Below are 21323 nucleotides of genomic sequence, written 5' to 3' on the forward strand. Positions count from 1 at the left end.
TATTGTAAACGAAAACTCTTATTTAGTGTTTAGAGTATTAGAACATTTCATATAGGTAATCTTTTCAACGCACTAAGAACAACGACAGAATGCTATGCCCATAATATAATATATACTTGTGCATTTACTTTCTAACCCCACTAAACAGGCATGTTTAGTGGGGTTAGAATGAGCATTCGGACGTTTGAAGTAAATGCACCGTTAGGTATATTTTTCAGGGGGTTCAATACGTTCGTTAATTAACTCTCATTGACACACACAGCTGTGTAGGAATCTTAATTCATAGAAGGGATTATAAATTATAGGACTAGGACTTTATTACTTAAATAAGTACCTTTATTATAATTTAATTTTGTTTATGAATTGTAGAGAAAAAAAAACACCAACTTAGCACTTATAAAATTTATTGTTGATATATTTACACTGTAACATTATAAAAATGCCTTAAAAAGTTTATTATGACTCACAGTTACATTAACTTATCGCTATGAAACATTATGCATTTCATTAACACATGAAATAAATAATTCATTCTAGCACTACATGTAGTACATCATACATGCCACGTTTGACTTATTGCACAATTTGGATTAAATACGTCGAAAATTTCTGTTTCATGTATAAAAATACTATATTTATTGTACGTTATTCTTGAAACACAAAGTATAAAGTTTCGTCTTAGGCTCTATATTTGTGACTGAATTATTATACGAGTATTACCTAGTTGTGACGTAAGTAATTATTTACATAAAATTAATCTATCTACAATATTAAGTCTATTGGTAATGCTGTCTGTAACATTCCACGTGTAATACATACGTAGTAGTGTTTATGTTTTGTTAATTTATAAAGGCTAGGCATTTGAAAAAAACTGGAATGGAGAAGATAGGATTAGTGTTTATAAGTAAAAACAAGTTAGAGATCTTAAGCCCTATGGAAAACAAACAAAATAACTTCGAACGGGGTTCAATCCTATAATGAACTTATTGTAAATAACATCTTGATTATGGCACTATGTAACTGTTTTGCAATTGGAAATTTCCCCTAGCTTTGCTAAAATACAATACATACGCAACAAAGACAACAACAAATATTTTTCTGATTATCTTATATTTTAGAAGACCTTTAACGGGTCAATTCATAAAGAAAGAAATTCCGATAGAACAAATAAACACGAGAGAAATTTATTACAATGTGCAAATAATGATTTTATTTATATTGAGTTTATAATTTTTATGACTCACATTAAGTACCTACGATATAACCTCTCTGTTTTGGGTCTTTACTTCTTCCGTTTACATGTGGATAAAGGTAACAAATTACTGTTTACTTCCTGTTTTTGTTGAAGGCACGACTTATACTTACTATTCGCAGTGTTCAGTGGATACTGGATATATTGCTTTCTTTAGATATTTAGGTACGTTACTGCATTTTAACTATGCGTCAAGCTAAGAACCAAATTATTATGAATTTTCAATTGTTTATACACTACTGTTAGACGTAACTTTTGATTTAATATTTTTGTGGATGAATAATAATTGTCACTGTTTCCTGTCCGAACATGTTTAGCTGTCGAATACTATAAATTGCCGCGTTCCTTGACTCGTGGCGCATTCGTACGAATCGTGCCTAGGGGCTCGGACGTTGTTTATACGCGACGTTCGACCCAACTACCTTCACTTTGCTAATAGTCGTTGACTTGCTGCGTTTTGTTATCAACTACCTACATCAATTAGGTAGCTGTGTAGAATCGCAGTACATTCTTATTACATTTCAAATTAATATTTAACCCGGCCTCGCGTGTAATTTCTTACACTACATTACTATCGAATTTGGGATTTTGGTGTGTGTTTGTTACATTGAAGTTCGTATCTATCTATATAACTATTTCTATGCGTCCTCAGTCCCTACTGCCGGTCGACCAAGTTGGACTGCATGTCTAACTTCATGGGATCGAGCTGACCAGCTTCTACACATGACTTGCAGCAGAGCCTGAAATAGATATATATTTGAGATTTATAAATAATTATTCATTTCTAAATTAGTTTTTAAATTACTTTAAGAATTTTTATTGCCTTGTTTTCTTGCTTACTAATCCATAAGTGAATCATGTTATAAATTTAACGAATTTGTAAAAAATAAATTTACGGTAAAGATAAAAAAAATATAATTATAGGAAAATTCATAGAGGGGGATTATTGATGATTATTGATGGAGATTAAAACAGGATAGGCTTCGTAAGTCTTAGAAAAAAAAGGTAGGTACCTAGAGTAATATTTACGGCAGGAGTTACTGCGGACGATGAGGCTGCAGTCGGCGAAGAACGGGTTGTCCTTGCACGTGGGTGGGATGTACAGACCTGCAAACACTTTATATGTAATACCACAGATAATATAATACTATACTATACCTATATAATGACTCATGAATATACCAGTAAGTAAAGGGTGTCTCAGCGCCGATTTTAAACTTTAAACACGAATTTCTCGGCAAGCTGCGGGGTTAGCTGGAGGGGAGTGGTAGCGTTCGATAGGTGACGAGTGCGGATTTTTTTTGTGGCCATGGCGCAGTGGTCTGGTACCTACGCACCGCGCGTACGCAGTAGAAGCGTACTTATGCAATACGTTTTCGTTGAGTGAAAAACGGTGTAAATTTGTAGTCGCTATGAAATCCACTGTTTGAGTGATGCCCCGAGTACTCAATTAATTAAGTCGTGAGGAGAGAAGTTTAGAGCGACAGGATGTTTACTAAATCATTCAATTGGACCACGAAATAGACCTGTGCGATCGATTGAACACATCGACCGCGTCGCCGCTGCGGTCACAGAACATCCAAGACGCTCACTTAGACAACATGCTGCCTCTTTAAGCCACCATCGGTAACTTTTTTGTACCTCAGCTGCAAGAAGAGGATATTGACAAGTCTGATGTATGGTTTCAGCAAGATGGGGCCACAGCCAACACTGCTAGGGTCTCCATGGACGCACTAAATGCGTCATTTCCGGGAAAATTCATAAGCCGCTCTGGAGACATATTGTGGCCACCCAGATCTCCCGATTTAACCCCCGCTGACTTTTTTTATAGGGTTGTCCCAAAGCAAGAGTTTTTGATACCCCTCTTACAAATTTGGAGCAGTTGAAGACTAAAATAACGACAGAAGTGAGAGCCATTTCAGCGGAAATCCTTCGGCGCGTCTCGGCAAATTTGCGTGTCCGATTTGAAGAGTGCATTCACCGCATATTATAAAAATAAAATCCGCACTAATACACTTTAATTTACTACAATAAAAATATTATGAATACAATTTGTTTTTTTTATACAAATTTTCAAAGTTTAAAATCGGCACTGAGACATTATGTATTTGATAACCAATTTTGTTGGACATAATAAATTTTTATTTTCGCATTATGACTTGGATATAAAAAGTTAAAACCATAACAAACTCAAAATACTATAAAAGTAAGTGTAAGAACGAGTCCTAAAGAAAATAAAGACAGTTCTGTTCCCCTTCAATAAAGAATTGAGTTAGTAATTATTTTTTTTGAAAAATTAATGATGCAGAAATTTTGAACAAAGCTAAACACAAGAGTTAATTAAAAAGGAAAATATATTTCTACTAGATTTCATGCATCAAAACACACACAGAAATGGTTAGGGAGCCAGGTGCAAATTTGGTTAACTATTTCCTCTCAAGAGATAATTCGTCAGACGCATGAGAGTATAGTATTATAAAGCCTCGTGAACGTCAGCTGGCGCTCGGTTGGGGGGGTGAGCGGTTGTAGCCTCCCACGCACATAGGAAAAAAAATACATTCATTCATTCATTTCCTCTCAGCTAAAAATTTGTCAAATTGTAGCTAACCCAATATCTCAACGAAAAAAAATAGTCAGCTGGTTACAACATGGTGTATTATACGTCAGCTGGTGTCTCGAACATGAAAGTTAAATTTAAAGAAAAATTTATTTTCCGTTATTTCCTCTCAAACAAAAATTTACCTGATGATAGCTTATATGTAACTGTGGATAAATATATATGTCAGCTGGCTGTATCTTGGTGGAAAAACCGTCAGCTGATACGGGAGGCTACAACCGCTCTTCCCCCCAACCGAGCTCCAGCTGACGTTCATGAGGCTTCATAATACTATACTTTGATGCATTTTACTAATTACCGCTTGAGAGGAACTTGGTCATAAAATCTGCTGCTGGCTCCCGGACAGGTGTGAAATGTCTCACCCTGCGGATCGCCGGGCGGGTTGCAGCGCTGCAGGCAGGCGGCCTCGGAGCCGAACCGGTTGGCGTTGCCCTCGCAGCCGCCCCAGATGAACTGGGAACAGCTTCGTGTGCCCGCGTCGTAGCCCCAGCGCAGGAAATTGCCCGCGCACGACCCGCGCGAGATCGGTTGGTTGCATTGGTCTAAAACAATAAACAAGTAGACTAACAATCACCCTCAAAAAGTGTCCGAAGCAAAACACTGCCTACGCGTGTATTAGGCAGAGTTGTCTAACAAGCGATATATTCGTCTTTGAACAATACTATTTGAATAAAAGTCAATAAAAATACATCGAAAATTTTGTATCAATCAATTTGTGGCAATATGCAATAAGCCGACGCGGTTGAAATCTGAATAAATGACTGTACTACTGTATTTTATTAATTATTTCCATACAAATTACCTTCAGTCTTCTCAGGTTCACAATGTTGTTGACAGAGCTCCAGCGACTCGAAGTTGTTAGCGTTGCCGACGCAGCCGCCGAAGACGAACTGCGAGCACTGCTCCCGCGCAGAGTCATAGTACCAGCGCACGAAGTAGCCTTGGCAACCACCCTTCACCTTTGGCAAGTTACACGCGTCTGTAATTTAAAAATAATATTCTGATCTACATATTATAAAAATAAAAATTTAATTCAATAGATAAAAACTTCCAAACCGATTTTATAGAATATTTCTTACAAAAACTTCTGTAAAATATAATTAAAACAAACTAGTTACTTTTTGGTAAATCTGTTTGATAACAAACAGATTTTATAATACAAACCATAATGTTATAATGTTCTACATTTTATAATCGCCAATAGTCCTCAAAAATGTTCATGAGGTACCATTATTCTAACACTATAATATCAAGTTGAGAAACCGAAAACGACTTGTTTAATGTAAAGTTGTTCATTGCAGTATTGGTCTATTACTTAGAATAGGTGAATGAATGAATGAAAATGCTTTATTGCTTTGAAAATACATAAAACAAAGATAAGACTTAATATAGAAATAGCAAAGGGCGGCCTTATCGCTAGGTAGCGATCTTTACCAGGCAACCCAACAATCAGAGGAAATATAACAATATAATGTGGGTGAGCAAAAATAAGGCAATACCACAGATTAGATGTAATACATAGTTGTTACACATTAATAAAATGTACCAAAATAAACATACATAAAGCAAACATAAGTACATACTTACTAATCTATATAATCTTATATATAAAAATGAATCGCAAAATGTGTTGGTAAGCGCATAACTCGAGAACGGCTGAACCGATTTCGATAATTCTTTTTTTATTATATTCCTTGAAGTACGAGGATGGTTCTTATGTAGAGAAAACGTAAACATGTACCACGGGCGAAGCCGGGGCGGACCGCTAGTCTTCTTATATATAAAAATGAATCGCAAAATGTGTTGGTAAGCGCATAACTCGAGAACGGCTGAACCGATTACGATAATTCTTTTTTTATTATATTCCTTGAAGTACGAGGATGGTTTTTATGTAGAGAAAACGTAAATGTGTACCACGGGCGAAGCCGGGGCGGACCGCTAGTTAATATATAAAAATGAAATCCGTTTCGCGTTGTCACGGCATCACGTGTGAACGGGTAGACCGATTTCGATAATTCTTTTTTATTATATTCCTTGAAGTACGAGGATGGTTCTTAATATGTAGAGAAAACGTAAACATGTACCACGGGCGAAGCCGGGGCGGACCGCTAGTAATAATATAAAATACAGAATAGGTGTTAATAAGTGGAAAATTGTTTATATATAATGATTAATGACCTTTGGGCGATGGGTGCACGCACACAGCCTCGCACTCATCCTGACTATTGAACCGGTTGCCATTGCCCTCGCAGCCTCCGTACAAGAAGCGCAGACAGTCACCGTACGTCATGTCGTAATAGAATAGCACAGAGAAGTTCCTGCACGTACCGCGGTCGTTCGCCAGAGAGCACGAAGCTAAATACAATAAATATGTACTATAGAAACATAATTTATATATTTTGATATGACAGATCTGGATCGTTATTGGAACTTTGTTTTTCATTTCTCTGTATTTAATTCTTCTTTCTTTTTTATTTTGTATAAAATTCCGAAAAAAGCAGCATAGAAATTTTTTTTATACATAATAAATTGAATTTTACAGAATAAACAATTAAGAAAAGTTTATCTTATGGAAAAAATTCACCTAAAAATATTTTACAAAAGCTTTTGTGGTTATTACAATGGTATTTACAAACACTACCTTGTTTATTTTCAGTAGCATCAGTACAGTTAAGGAACTTCTCGCCGGCCGCTTCCGTGACTCCATCTGGGCAGCAACCGTATTTACTAGTAGAGCAGTCGCAGCCAGCACCATCGGGGCCCTTTGCTGGAGTGACTTCGTCCCCGCAGCATCCGTACTTGGATTGGTGACACAAACAGCCCTGTAGGTTTGGTCCGGTAGCCACTGTAAGGGCGCGGGCACACGATGCGTTGCGGCGCCGCACTGCAAAGATTTCACCGTGTCAGTGGGCACACGAGCGGTGCGGCGCCGTAACGTTTTTATGTCGCAGCGGCGTCGTAGCAGCGTTGCACAGCGTGTCCTTCCTTGTGACGCAAAACAACTGAGCGGTGCCGCTCCGACGTCGCACCGCATTCACCCCTCCCCGCCTCGTCTTGGTGGTTACAAGTCCGGTGCGGTGCCGGAGCGCATCGTGTGACATGCCACAGATATTTCTATGTAAGACGACGCAGCGACACCGCTCCGGCGCCGCACCGCCGCCGCAACGCATCGTGTGCCCCCGCTCTAACTCCGTCGGGACAACAACCGAATTGATACGTGTGACATCCGCAGCCTTCAAATTCAGGACCTTGAGCTGGTGTGTGCCTAAAAAAATGTATTTTTTTTTGTCAAAAATAACTTGAAGTAATTATTTTGAAAGGTCTGTCGTCGTAGTGATGAATGACCTATCTGCTTTATGATACCTATCTGCTGTGTGCTTTATACTAAAAAAAGATTTCAATTAGTAAATCGCTATAAGTATCTACTATAATTATTACCTGTCTGGACAGCATCCGTGTTCAGTGTATTTACATCCACATCCCTCGTTGTTGGGTCCTCGAGCTATCGTCTTGTTGTCTGGACAACAACCGAAGTGTGCGTACACGCAGCCACAACCTGGAAATAATATTTTACTTTCGTTAAAAATGCAATTGTGAACATTACAACGGAATTTTTATAGCGACTATATACAATGCAAATATACCTAAAGTCAAAAGAATTATTAATAGTTGGTAATAAACAATCTGTGTAGGGAGCCTATGTAACCTCCCCCTTCCGTTGTTGAAGCCTCTGTAGAGTCACTTTCTGTTGTTGAACTCTCTGTAGACGCATTTTCTGTTGTTGAACCGTATGTAGATCCACTTTCTTCAGTGGAGACAGCTGTGGAACCACTTTCTGTTGTAGATGGTTCAGTAGATCCATCAGTTGAAGAACTCTCTGTTGAGCCACTTTCTGTTGTTGAACTTTCAGAAGTTGAAATTTCTGTTGTTGAACTTTCCGTAGCACTTTCAGTTGTTGAACTATCTGATGAAGTATCTGCTGTTGAAGCTATAATATAATAAGAAAAATATCATTATCTGTCTAATAATAAAAAAATAAACATAATATTCAAAACTACCTTCAGTTTCAGTTGAATAAGTTGCTGCTGTTTCGTCGATTCCGCTCGATGTTAATAATGAAAACAAAAGATGCTTCGTAAAATATAACATATAAACACAATTTTGTTTTAGAGGTCTAAATACCTACCGGTAGAAATGCTAGACTCTGTGGAGCCTGATGAAGTCGTTTCAGTTCCTTCCGTAGATCCAGATTCAGTTGTTTCGGTCGTATCAGTTCCTATGTTTTCAAAATTTCAAATTCAATTCAAAATTAAATAGTAGGTACACACCATAATTATTATCCATTATGAAAATGTTATATATGTATTTATAGGTTCCTATGCTTAATAAAGTAGTGAGTAGTTACAGAAATCCTATCTGATCCCACTGTCAGGATGAATTTATAGGAATTCTATATTTTGCAAAGGATATTTTTATGTAATAATTCCTTCAGTACCTGATTCTGTACTTCCAGTCCCAGAGCTCTCAGTCGTACTAAATTCGGTTGACCCACTTTCACTTTCACAATAATTCTTAGAATAGCTCATTAACATCGGTCTAGTTATTATCTGCCTATGCGAACAATAAAGGGTTGTGCCGCGTGGTTATGATGTCTCACTCACACGCTGCAACTATCTCGCTTCCACCTACTGGAGAGAGCGAGCAAGGTGATGGACGAAGCTGTATGGGGCGAAGGATGCCACTTTGTATTTTTTTAGTCTGCTTATGTGATTCGTCCGTAGTAGATGCGATTTCTGTGCTCCTCTGTGTATTGACAACGCGACTTGGCTTTCTTTTTGGACTGATTTTCTTCCGATTCTGTGAACGTGGCTCGAAACTGGACTTTGATTTTTGCTTGCGATTTGAATTTTCAAGATGAGTTCGTATACTCACGAAGAATAATATGCTGACATTTTGATGTGTTACGGGTTTTGTCAAGGTGTATCTGCACATGCTCGTGCGGAATACTTGACCCACTATCCTGACCGTCGTGCACCAGATGTTAGTGCCTTCGAAGGGACCTATCGTCGCCTTAGAGAAACTGGTTCGATTCTAAGACGACGAACAGACGTCGGTCGGCCATCTGTCCGGGATGAGGAAGACGAAGAGGAAAATGAAATTAAGCGATTTTTTCGAATGGATCCCACGACATCAACAAACATTGTTGCCCGAGAACTTGGTCTGTCTCAGTGGAAAGTATGGTTCACAATGAACACTTCAGGATATTACCCACATCACTACACGCCCGTGCACGTGATGGAAGAAGGAGATCCTTTAAGAAGACTAGATTTTTGTAGATTCATGTTGAATGCGGATCTGGAAAACCCCTCGTTTTTCAAAAAAAATTTATGGACAGATGAGGCCAAATTTGATCAAGACGGTATCACAAACTACCATAACGCTCACTATTGGGCTCCGAAAGCACGTGGCAATCCTAACAAGAAGAATCCAAAAAATCACAAAGACGATTCAGTCTTAATGTGTGGATGGGGATAATTTCAAATAAATTAATTGGACCATACTTCCTTCCGGACAACCTAAATGGTGAAAATTATGAGACCTTTCTGCGCCAACATTTAAGCGACCTACTTGAAGAAATACCCCTGACTTTGTTAAGAGACATGTGGTTCCAACATGATGGCTGCCCTGCACATTACAGAAGAAGTGTTAGAGAATTTTTTTTATTTTTTATTTTTATTTTTATTTTATTTGCAACACAAACACATATAACAATAATATAGGTAGAGATAAACTACGATAACATGGCGCGCCCCTCCAAATTACTGTTTCAATGTGTGTAGTGACATCCTTACGAAGGAGTTTGTATGTAGTTGTACGTATTCGTCTTTAGTACTTTACGTCCAGATTTGTTGGTCAACTAATCATAAGTTGCCGAGCGCCCAAGACAACGCACGTGTCGTTTTCATAGAATACGTCAGTGCAGCGCCATTACTAATAATAATGAGCGATTAGAGCGTGACTAGTCGAGCAAAAAATCCGTGGATTTGTTTTTGTTTGACGGCCGTCTCATTACGCACACATGCGTTGTGAATCTTGGTGGTGCATTGTAAATATTTCACAAATACTTTCAAACGTTTTGAATTTTGGAGGGGCGCGCCATGTTATCGTAGTTTATCTCTACAATACTTATTTCACTTTAAACCTTAATGACTAATTATTGTTATTGCAATAACATGTGTTGACTACTAGACTATAAATTACAATTGCCACATAAATAAAGAGTTATCAATATACTAACTAATTGATAATAGGTAATTTAAAAAGGGAAATGGTATAAAAACTACAAGAGACAAGCTTCTAATCTATTGCAGGACTTGCGACAGCATAGTAAGGTTATCAAATAGGCATTTCCGAAATCTAATAATTTAGATGAAACCGTTAAGAAAGTATTCTCATAAATTTGATTTGGATTATTTCTATATTTTTTATATGAATCAAATAAAAGGGGGACCAAATCATACTTGCATATTCCAATTTGCTACGAATGAGAGAGTTAAAAAGACAAATATAAGATTTAGGATTCCGGAAACCCTTACATGAACGTAAAATAAACCCTAGTAATCTGTTACATGATTTATAAATATGTGTATAATGGTCCAAAAATGAGAGTTTGCTATCAAGAATAATTCCTAAATCACGTACGTTTGACTTCCATATCAGTTTTTTAGCATTTATAGAATAATTATATTTTATTTTTACTGCCGTACTACCAAATTCCATAACATAGCATTTATCTACATTAAGAAACATAGCATTTGTATTGCAATTGCAATGCACACCAATTTTTTAATTTATTCAAATCATTTAGTAAAGGGCCCAGATTTGAGCCCTGAGGAACGCCCGTTAATACAGGTATAGGACGAGAATAACTTCCAAGTATTCTAACTATCTGAGATCTATTTAATATATATGTAGGAGTATTACTGGCTGGTAGAAGTATTACTGGCTGATGAGAATTACATCGGAACGAGATTTGACAACTGTCGATCTAGCGGAGCGTCGCGTCGATGGTCGGCTGGAGACGTTGCTTGGTTACAAACGAAGAACGGCTAGAGCACCACGTTGGCGACGAATCGCTATTGTTCCGAGTAATCTTGTGCATTGTTGTATCGAAACTAATTAAAAGCGATTGATCAAGTGATTCCCTAATTACTAGCGCATAGATTTGTGCGATTACATAACATTTGTTTGTAACATTGATGATTCATTTGTTTCCACCAACATTATAATTTACTGAAGATATGGGTGATTCTGATGATTATGGCCATCCGCCCATATCAGAAGTGGGATATACCATGCGCTAAAGGCCGAGGAAAACCAAACACTTGACGAAAATAGCGCCTTGAAGTTATTAAGCAATATGGGAGTCTTACTCGGATGTTAGCGACGACGCAACCGCTAGCGCACAGTCTAGTGCAGTAAAATTTGTAGATTTTTATCCGAAAGATGTAGACATGGATGTAGAAGGTTGGTGTAAGATTACAGCTTATAGTACTGACTAAAAATTTAAAGGGATTTACTTTTGGCTCTTACCAATGCAATGATAGGCTGCGCCGCCTCTTGCTTGACAAAGTTAAATTTGAATGAGCTCACATGAGAGACTGTAAAACAAAGTTTAATGGCCAGATTTTGTAAACCAAAATTATTTCAAGACTACTTTGATGAAATACCTATTGCATTTTCAAATTGGAACAAAAGAAACCGCAGCAGAAGCTGGCCTGCGCTTATGGAATATGATCGAAACTATACCTAAAACCCGAATGCCAGAAGATGTTATAACTGAATTCGTCATTATATCGGTCTTATGTAAGAAGGATGGTTTGATACGCCGTGAGCTAAACGCATAATATACTGTCACTACCAAACCTCAGCTATTTAGAATCTTAAGAGGCATTTTTCTAAAGCGAAGATCGGAGCTTGAATTCCAAGAGCCTAACTTGAAGCAACCTTGAATTGTGGACTCAAGATTTCCAATGTCATTTGTCACCGGCAAGCCGACTGTAAAAAACGTCTTTGAGAAGATTCTTCTGGGATGACTAAACAACAAAATCCGTTAACTGCAACACGTGCTCCCGAGAAAATTGCGACCGTAATCTTGCTACATATGCGGTCAAGCTGGACACGTAGCAACAAATTGTAACGAAAGAGGATGATGTCGGTTAAAAAGGAGGTAGAGCTACTACAAAATAAGAGGTTAATGTTTGCGAACAACGACTGTCGAGTGGCATCTTGAGGCCGTAATCCGGTGAGTCAGTCCCCTTTTTGTTTGAAAGCGGGTCGTCTTGCTTTTTGATAAAATAGAGCTATCTTAGTAAGATGCCAGATACTGTGCGCAGTGATCTTGGGCATCTTACGGGCAAGTAGAGCGTGTGATGCGCACTTTGAAAAGTTTGCTAACGATTATCTAAAACGGTCCCAATAAAGCATGGCGTGACATAACATCTGAGATCGTGAAATCATTGACCATGAATTGTCGAAAGTTGGTCGAAATTCATGCAGAGCAAGACAATCCGTAACTAATGAGTAATCTGTAAGCATTGTTTGCATGAAGTCTACTTAACTATGTTGGCACGTTGAGTGAGAACAGTTATCGAGTAATGTGGTGTGTGAAGGTGGTTGAAGGGAATGTCGTCCGGGCCATGCAGCTGATAGCGGCTGGTCGAAGTGACACATTTATCCGATTCAACCATAAGTGTTCTTTGGTCGAAGGGACAGTGTCGTCCGGTCCATGCACATGGTCGAAAGAACACACCCGTCCGGTCCAAATGATACTGTGTAAAAATTGGTCCTAAGGATAGGACATGCCGATAAAGCGAGTGCATTGTTTGTTGTGTGAGTAGAAAAAGGTGCCGTCCGGTCCATGAGTGGTCGAAAGGACACACGCTTTTTCATTCTGAGACAATTACCTATTGTTGTATGACCGTAATATTACGTAGTAGACGTAGACGACGACGACGTATTAGCTTGTCAGGATGGGCGAGCGGGTAGATATTGACAGATACCCGTCCGATGGATTGTGTTATTGTTACAGGACTGCAATTTGATGCGCCCGAGGACGGTCGATAGTCAGAATGGCCGTGTAGGAGTATTACTGGCTGGTAGAAGTATTACTGGCTGATGAGAATTACATCGGAACGAGATTTGACAACTGTCGATCTAGCGGAGCGTCGCGTCGATGGTCGGCTGGAGACGTTGCTTGGTTACAAACGAAGAACGGCTAGAGCACCACGTTGGCGACGAATCGCTATTGTTCCGAGTAATCTTGTGCATTGTTGTATCGAAACTAATTAAAAGCGATTGATCAAGTGATTCCCTAATTACTAGCGCATAGATTTGTGCGATTACATAACATTTGTTTGTAACATTGATGATTCATTTGTTTCCACCAACATTATAATTTACTGAAGATATGGGTGATTCTGATGATTATGGCCATCCGCCCATATATATGAAGAGAGCCAGCGCAGCAAATTACCGCGGATTCCCTCGCAGAATAGTTTACCAAGTAGTTGCCTATTATTAACCTTATCGAAAGCTTTCCTAAAGTCTGTGTATATAGAATGGATTTGTACTTGACTATTTAACGCCCCATGAATAAAATTTGTATATTCTAAAAGATTCGTTGTTGTAGATTTTTGTTTCACAAAGCCGTGTTGTTTCGTGCTAATAGCCAGTTTGATAAAAAAGAATATATATGATCATACACTAAAGCCTCTAATATTTTTGAAAAACATGAAAGAATGCTAATTGGTCTATAATTTTCACAGTTAGTTACATCACCATCCTTATGCACAGACCTGTGCATAAGGATGGAAATCTATCTGGAAAACTGCTCACGTAGTACCTGTACTACGTGAGCAGTTTTCCAGATAGTCGGAAATTTACCTTGATTTATTGAGAGGTTATAAATAATGTAAAGAGGTTCAACAAGACCCTGCATGCACTCTTTTATAAATAAAGGGGATATACGGTCAGGACCTGGACCCTTATTAATATCGATATTTTTAAGATGTTGTTTTATGCTTAGTTTATCTATTTGAATATTGTGCAATGTAAAATTAGACCTATCGACACTATCAACTTCTAGTATGTGATTACCTGATGAGTCTTTTTCCCAGACAGATGAAAAGAACTCTGCGAACATATTACTTATTTCAATATCTGTACGTGCTGAACGATTACCCAGAGTAAGCGTGGGAGGAACGGACGAAGAGCGTTTTTTGTTTTTAATGTATCTAAGACCAAAAAAGTTTTGTAGATTGGGGTAAAGATTCTTCTATTGATTTCTTATAGTTACGTTCACACGTTCTGATAAGGCGTTTTGCTCGCTTGCGTAAGAGGGAAAAAGTATCATAGTCCATTGTTAAGCATCTACAGACGCTCCGATTTGGTTGGTGCCAACCATCCGACCACGACCAAATCGGAAAGTGTAGAGAGCGGTCGGTCCGACATAATTATTATTAATATTGGTTTGACGTGGTCGGATGCGCCGGCGATACCGACCAAACCAACTTCCTATCCGATCCAACCAAATTGGAACGTCTGGAAGCTTTGTTCCGACCAAATCGGCTCATTCCATAGAGTAATATAGGTAATTGGCTCATTCACATTCGCAACGCCGCCGGTGTAGGACGTCAACATGAACGCCGAGGGAGTTACGGTCACCGAACGTGACATATTAATAAAATTGCTGGAACTATATAAAGACTTTCCCTGTTTGTGGGACTTAAGTAACAAAGATTACGCAAATAGAGATGCCAGAAATCAAGCGTATTTTATTATGTTAGAAGTATTAAAAAAAATTGACAGTGGGGCTACATTAAAAACCTTAAAAAATAAGTTGTAAGAGCCGCATATGACTGTAATTTTCTCTATTTCTATAGTAGAATTTAGCCCATTCTCTTCGTACTATGGTCAACTGACATATTACTCTATGGTCAACTGACAGCTGGAAGGCCAACCGTCGGACAATCTGTAGCAATGTTGGAATGGTTGCCTTGTCGGTTCCGATATGGTTGGCACCAACCAAATCGGAGCGTCTGTAGATACATTTAGACATCAACTAACCTAACCTAACCTAACCTAACCCCCATGGACTTTTACGTTTGGGGGCATATGAAGAGTCTGGTGTACAATGAGCCGAACCCGATTCCATCTGTTGATATTTTACGACAAAAAATTATCGATGCAGCCAATAAGATGAGGAACCAATTAACAACTGGGGTAGTCAAGAGTTCTCTGCGGAAAAGGTTTCGAATATGTGTTCGCAATAGAGGAAGACATGTTGAGCAGGAACTGTAAAGTTTTTTAGAAAAATAAATTATGACAAAATTTATTCTGATGTTGTACTTTACTAACACTGTCCCATGTTTATCCCCGATTTCTTGGAATCTACGAATGCTACCTGAGGTTATCATACCTTTTTACATAGCTAAGAACATGCACATTGCACATGTTTTTAAAAACATCTGCAGACACATTTTCATAGAGATTTTTTTCAATATCTTTGTTTAAAACGAGTTAACTTTATGTGATACCTGAAAAAAAAATGTGATACAGAGCTATCCAGGGGAACTCGTACAGGCCAGCCACATCACCACGAATGATACGTGTACCTTTTTTTTTTTTTTTTTATAGTGGAGAATGCATTTAGGCATATACCCAGGACGTATAATAAAACAACAGAATGAAGTGCAGAACAGAACTGACATGTTTTATTATTTGAAACATATATATATAGAGATTGTCTAATCTAAAAATGAACGCCCCTCCACTAAACTTAATAATTGTTTCAATGTGTGAGGACAAATAATTATTGAACCACTTTATATGTGTGCGCGCGTCGATTCTACTGCAAACTTTGACACTCGCGCACTGATTTGTCAACTAATCGGGCGATCAGTTCAGGTGCCTAGCATTGTATGGCGGGGAGAGCGCGCTATGTACGGAATGACACGTCCGTTCTGTCGTGCATCGCGTCATTTATGCACTAGTTGGCCAACTGGTCCTGTCGTTCGGGCATAGATGGGACTGGAGGACTGAACGACCAATGAGGCAGACCAATTTGTGTATATTGCGTCTATACACGTACTTTGAATGTGAGCGTAAACACAGTGGAGGGGCGTTCATTTTTAGATTAGACAATCTCTACCTATATCACCAAACCAGCCAGTACAGTAAGAAGTTCACATATAACATATTAGATATTATTTTTCTACACCCCCACTATATCTAACAATGTTATATTGATAAGTGTACAATAACATAAATATGCTGAACCCCCAGTTGTAGTTGTAATCTTCACATCGCCAGAACATAAAACTGACAACTTTTCACTGTTTGCAACGATAATTTCCTGTTTCTGATCATAAGACGCATTCATAACCCAACTTTCATTTGCCGTAAGGTGTACACTGGCTCCAGAGTCAATATACTATGCATTTTTATTGAAATTCCCGCTTTGGAACACAGCACTAAAAGCATTAGACTGCATTCGGGGTTTTTCTTTGGAGTTCGACGCGTTTTCGTTATTTGTACATTGATTTCGATAGTGTCCTTTTTGTTTACATCGGTAACATGTCACCAAAGAGTATACAATTACTACGTAAGGGTGTATTCAGAAAGAAAGCTTGAAACTTATAAGCGCTTGTCGGCGCTTGTCATGTTCATATATATTTTCCTTTGTCTTGCTTGTCAGCGCAGGAAAATATATGAACATGACAAGCGCCGATAAGCGCTTATAAGTTTCAAGCTTTCTTTCTGAATACGCCCTAAGACATGTCACTGTCTTCACCTTGACGTTTGATTTTGACGGATCGACAATGTTACCAACATTGACATTTTTTCTTGACGCCATTTTATTTTTCATGTACTTCGAACGAGCTGCGAATGCTCCGCCAACTTCATCATGTTCCTCTATGGTTGACTCCATGTCTAACAATTTCGACTTTATAGAATCAGCCGTTATGTTAATGCCTGAATGCTCTATTGCCATGATCATCGGTGAAAACCGCTCTGGTAATCCTGCTAATAACAATGAGCCTGTCCACTGGTCATTTATTTCAAAACCTGTGCCACATAATTTTTGAGCCGTGTCAATTATTTGAGTCACATAGGACGTCATTGAACTGCAGTTTTCCAGTCTTATCGAAATTAGATTCCGTAACAGATTTATCCTTCTTGAAAAAACGTTGTCATCGAATAACTGTTGTAATTTTTCCCAGAGTTCTTTTGATGTTCTTACACTTTTTACATGTACAAACAAAGACGGATCGATTGTCATAATCAGCTTTTTTCGTCATCTGCAGCTACTACGCTCGCTCCTTCTGGCTTTACACAATGTTTCATGCCTTCAAGGATTAGGAAATTCTCTGCCGCGAAGCACCACTCGCTGTAATTTTCCCGTCCACGTAATTTAGGTACATTTATCAAGTAAGTAGTTGGCCGCCATCGTAATTCCAAATAAAAATTTTATTTCACGAATATCCAACAACACAATGAAAAAACGTGTTGAAAAAAGCTTTTTAACACTCGTACCAAAACGAAATTCTTGTTAAAAAAAACTGCTTTTTTACTGATTCTCTGGGCCCATAACCTATAATAAAACAACAGAATGAAGTGCAGAACAGAACTGACATGTTTTACTATAGGTTATGGGCCCAGAGAATCAGTAAAAAAGTTCACATATAACATATTAGATATTATTTTTCTACACCAGGGCACTCGGGGGAAGAGCCCTGGGTTATGTCGGACTCACCCTGCTGAGTGCAGGGTCCTACCGACTAAACTCCACTGTGTTCCGCCGAGCCGCTTTATTGACGGGGCCGCGGGTATTCGGTAGAACCGCGTCCGCAGACCCGTCAGCGGCAGCCTATCTCCAGGCCCAACGCGAATGTGGCGGGAGGCCGCCAGGTCTACCTTCCTGGGGGGGCGGCGTGAGTGGAACACTTCTCACGCCGCCTCTCCGCACCGGATGATGGATTATATCCCCGTTCCATCATCCGGTGATGATACGTGTACCTACCATTGATGTCACCGCAGGAAGCTGGTAGTAACTTTAATTGTGGATTATCGACTTTCTTCTCATTCTGGAAACCGGACATTCCACTTCTGTCATCTGTGCCTGATAAGGTAAAATCAGAGCAACACACCTGTTGAATTAATTTTGATTGTTATAATACAATAGTATAGGTACATATTAAATAATGCCTAGTTGAACAAACTCTCAACAACAACTAATATTGCTTTCCAAAAATTAGGCAGGCTATAGGTATTTAAAAATTCTAAGGGCTTCACTTACAGATAAAATTAATCTAACCAATCAGTCAAAACTAAGGTCTAAGGTCAAAACGTTTACCTTTTTAATAAAATATGAAGGATGTTTTTATGATGCAATTTTTTTTATCTGATATACTTAATAAGAATACTAATAATAATATTATGTACTGAGAAAATAATTAAAATATGAATAAAAAAATTGAATAACCTTAATTACTCTTTCTAATTGAATGTATTCAATACCACAAAATGCTTCTAAGAACATCGTCGCAGTTTTCGGACTTTTGTGGTAAAATGCTAATTGTTTTGCCTCTTCACATGACGTGTAATCCATACAGTCACTGCACGTTTCTGGAAAAAAATATACATATTAAAATACTGGAGCTCGGAAATTCTCGCGTTATCATTATTGCATGTTGTTTCCATATTTTCAAGTTTTGTTTTGCTTAGAGTTTAGACTATATTACCTATATTACATCTTTCACCAAGGTTTGATTATTCCATTATGAGAGTCAGAGATTTATCTACAGCGAGCTAAAAAGAGCTAACTTAAAGCTTTCCACACGCTGATTACGTAAAATAATTATTATAAAATCGTTGACGCATTTATTTAACTATTGTGTATTTGTGTATAACCCTGACTGATAACGTGCCGACTTTTGCCATTCGCACGCGATTAAATTCATAATCTGATTAATCACGTTATTTCTGTCTTTAAATTATATTTAACTTATTAATCAGGTTAATTTATAAATTATTTATATAAATATTCATAATATCCAACAATAATAAATATAAATAATAAAGTAAGAATAAAAAATTACTTCATTTAAGCTCAATTCGATTAACATGTTTTAGCTTTGTTAATGCTTACTTACTCAAAGATAATGTTATATCAGCCGCATTTAAAAATACCGCCAGAATAAGAATTCCGAGCATTTTTAATGAATAAATTTATTTTTGTAGGTACACAGAACACATTCACGCCACTTCAACTCTGAGGTCTTACTACCGGGCGTGTACGGATTGAGGAAAATTATAACAAACTTGTTCTATGGCTTATTTTACTGTTTATATATGTCGTGGCTATATCGTAGATTTGCTCATTTCATGATATGATTGATCATTTCACGAAATAGTCGCATTTCATGAAATGGCCAACATAGTTTGATCAGATCGTTAAATCGTCAACGTTTCACGATTTGGTCATCCACATTTGGCCAGATCGTATAAAATATGGAGAGTCCATAAAATATTAAAAAAATTCAGAATATTCTAGGAACTTGTTTATTGTCATTTAAGTTAGTGCCGCGGCAGCGGCCGGCGAATGCCAGAAGCGAATCGTTTTTGCAATAGAAAACAGCAACAACAACAACAACAACAACAACGCACGAGCCGAGCGAGCAAAGCGAGCGTGCCGCGGCAGCGGCCGGCGAGTGCTAGAAGCGGATCGCTTTTTAAAAAACAAACAATTATAATAATATAGAAAATGCGTCTTAAATCCTTTTAATTAATACACATTTTTTCTTCAATACATATAAGATATCCACATTTTCCATAGTACCTACTCGAATCTCTTCGTCGTAAATTCTTTGCTATGACTTTCTTCATATTGTTATTAAACGAATTATGAAGTTTTTAACTGCGAATAATTAAATTTTCGCCAGCGGCCGCTATCTTAGCACATAAACACAGAGCTTGCAGCGCCTCTACCAATAATTAATGTAACTATTTTACGATATGATCAAATAATTTTGATCATTTCATGAAAAAACCGCGCGTTTAGTTGGCCATATCGAGAAACGATTTCTTATCATTGATGTGCTCAAACCACATCATGATGTGGCCAATTATAGACATTCGATCATTTCATGAAATGGCCTAGGAAATATGGCCACGACATAGGGTAACGGCACCAGTGGTGGACAAGCATCCAGTAATGGACAAAATAAATATTAAATTTAAATATTAAGACCAAAATTAACGTTATATAATTTGGCAATACTTAAAATAAAAGTTTGGTTCATAAGCTATCAAAATACGACATTTCATCTTATTCGGCCAAAATGTTTGAAGATGGCAGAACGTTATGTTTAGATGCTGCGACTCGTTTCGAAGAAATCCGTTTTTACTAAGGAAATCCTTAAGGAAGTGAGGACACAATTTTGGTTATAAGAATTTTTGTATAAATGTTAGCAAAATTTGATATTACTTTTATTTATAGTAGTTAATTGTACGAAATATTACACGATTTAGTATCATGATAGGTTATGTTGTTTAAATAAAATTCTTCAGTGTCCATAACTGGATTTAATTCTATGGATATATCCATTTATGGACATATGTCGAAAATAAACTTTTTTTAAAGGTATTAATTACATGCGCTTTTCTGTATTGTCTTTTCATTCTGATTAATAATATACCTATCACGACCATTTCAAACAAAGGGTTCCAATATTGTACAACAATTGTCCATGACTGGATTTGCTTTGGTTCCTATAATGGACATTGATGTTTTTTGTGAAAATTACACTAATGGGTCCAACAATATAATATCTATCTAAACATGAAGAATATATTTTAGAACAATGGGTCATTATGTGCTGTGCGACTCGTTCTCGGCTTCATTCTCTATCACTGCGTAGAGAAGTCGCATACTTATGCGTATTGTAACGCATCTATCATAGAGAGTTCTCTGATGAACTGTTTGGATCGCTGTCTGCTGCTAAATTCCACCACCATATAGCACACACGCTTAAATTTCATCCACACCATCTTGACAACAGTTTAAAAAAAGCTTTTTGCCTCGTGCTACAATTTGGAATCCATATCGATGGATCAATCAGATTAAGGCTGTATTCAGATTGGCGATTCACTTCACGAGTGTAACGGAATGCCAGGAAACAGAGAGATATGGCGGAACATCGTGAAGCGGGTAACATCTACCCCCCAAACCTCATGTTGACCACGTTCGCTCTGACGAGAGTGATATGACGAAGAAGAAGAAGTCCCAAAATGGATGGAATGGCAATACTTTTTTTAGTTATATTTTTCATCCCTGACTTATTGAGAAAAAAAACCCAAATTGGTGTTTCTTAACGGACATAACTCGTATTT

The 21323-nt window shown here is 37.8% G+C and overlaps 1 protein-coding gene across 1 annotated transcript; it reads right to left on the bottom strand.

The window, feature by feature from the left end:
- Window positions 1-387: 387 nt before the first annotated feature.
- LOC149480277 (uncharacterized) lies at window positions 388-19206 on the bottom strand. The gene is made up of 12 exons (XM_089706870.1): window positions 19085-19206; window positions 18415-18557; window positions 17953-18079; window positions 7308-7425; window positions 6995-7134; window positions 6511-6753; window positions 6048-6224; window positions 4672-4848; window positions 4232-4411; window positions 2266-2359; window positions 1317-1992; window positions 388-1265 (listed from the first exon to the last, which is right to left on the bottom strand). Exons 1-11 carry the CDS (start codon window positions 19143-19145, stop codon window positions 1908-1910), a joined length of 1545 nt encoding a protein of 514 aa, XP_089562996.1. The 5' UTR covers window positions 19146-19206; the 3' UTR covers window positions 388-1265; window positions 1317-1907.
- Between the last annotated feature and the right edge of the window lie 2117 nt (window positions 19207-21323).

Source organism: Colias philodice, chromosome 18 (genome assembly GCF_061535455.1).
Source record: "Colias philodice isolate Cphi_HAF_F1 chromosome 18, ilColPhil1 Martin Lab GWU primary, whole genome shotgun sequence".
In the NCBI taxonomy this organism is placed as follows: domain Eukaryota; kingdom Metazoa; phylum Arthropoda; class Insecta; order Lepidoptera; family Pieridae; genus Colias; species Colias philodice.

Excerpts from the sequence above, each read along its gene's own strand:
- LOC149480277 (XM_089706870.1), bottom strand. The coding sequence starts at position 19,145 with ATGCTCGGAATTCTTATTCTGGCGGTATTTTTAAATGCGGCTGATATA. Across the intron at positions 18,080-18,414 it reads AATTAGAAAGAGTAATTAAG|GTGTGTTGCTCTGATTTTAC; the intron begins GTTATTCAATTT and ends TTAATTCAACAG. Across the intron at positions 7,426-17,952 it reads TTCCTGCGGTGACATCAATG|GTTGTGGCTGCGTGTACGCA; the intron begins GTAGGTACACGT and ends TATTATTTCCAG.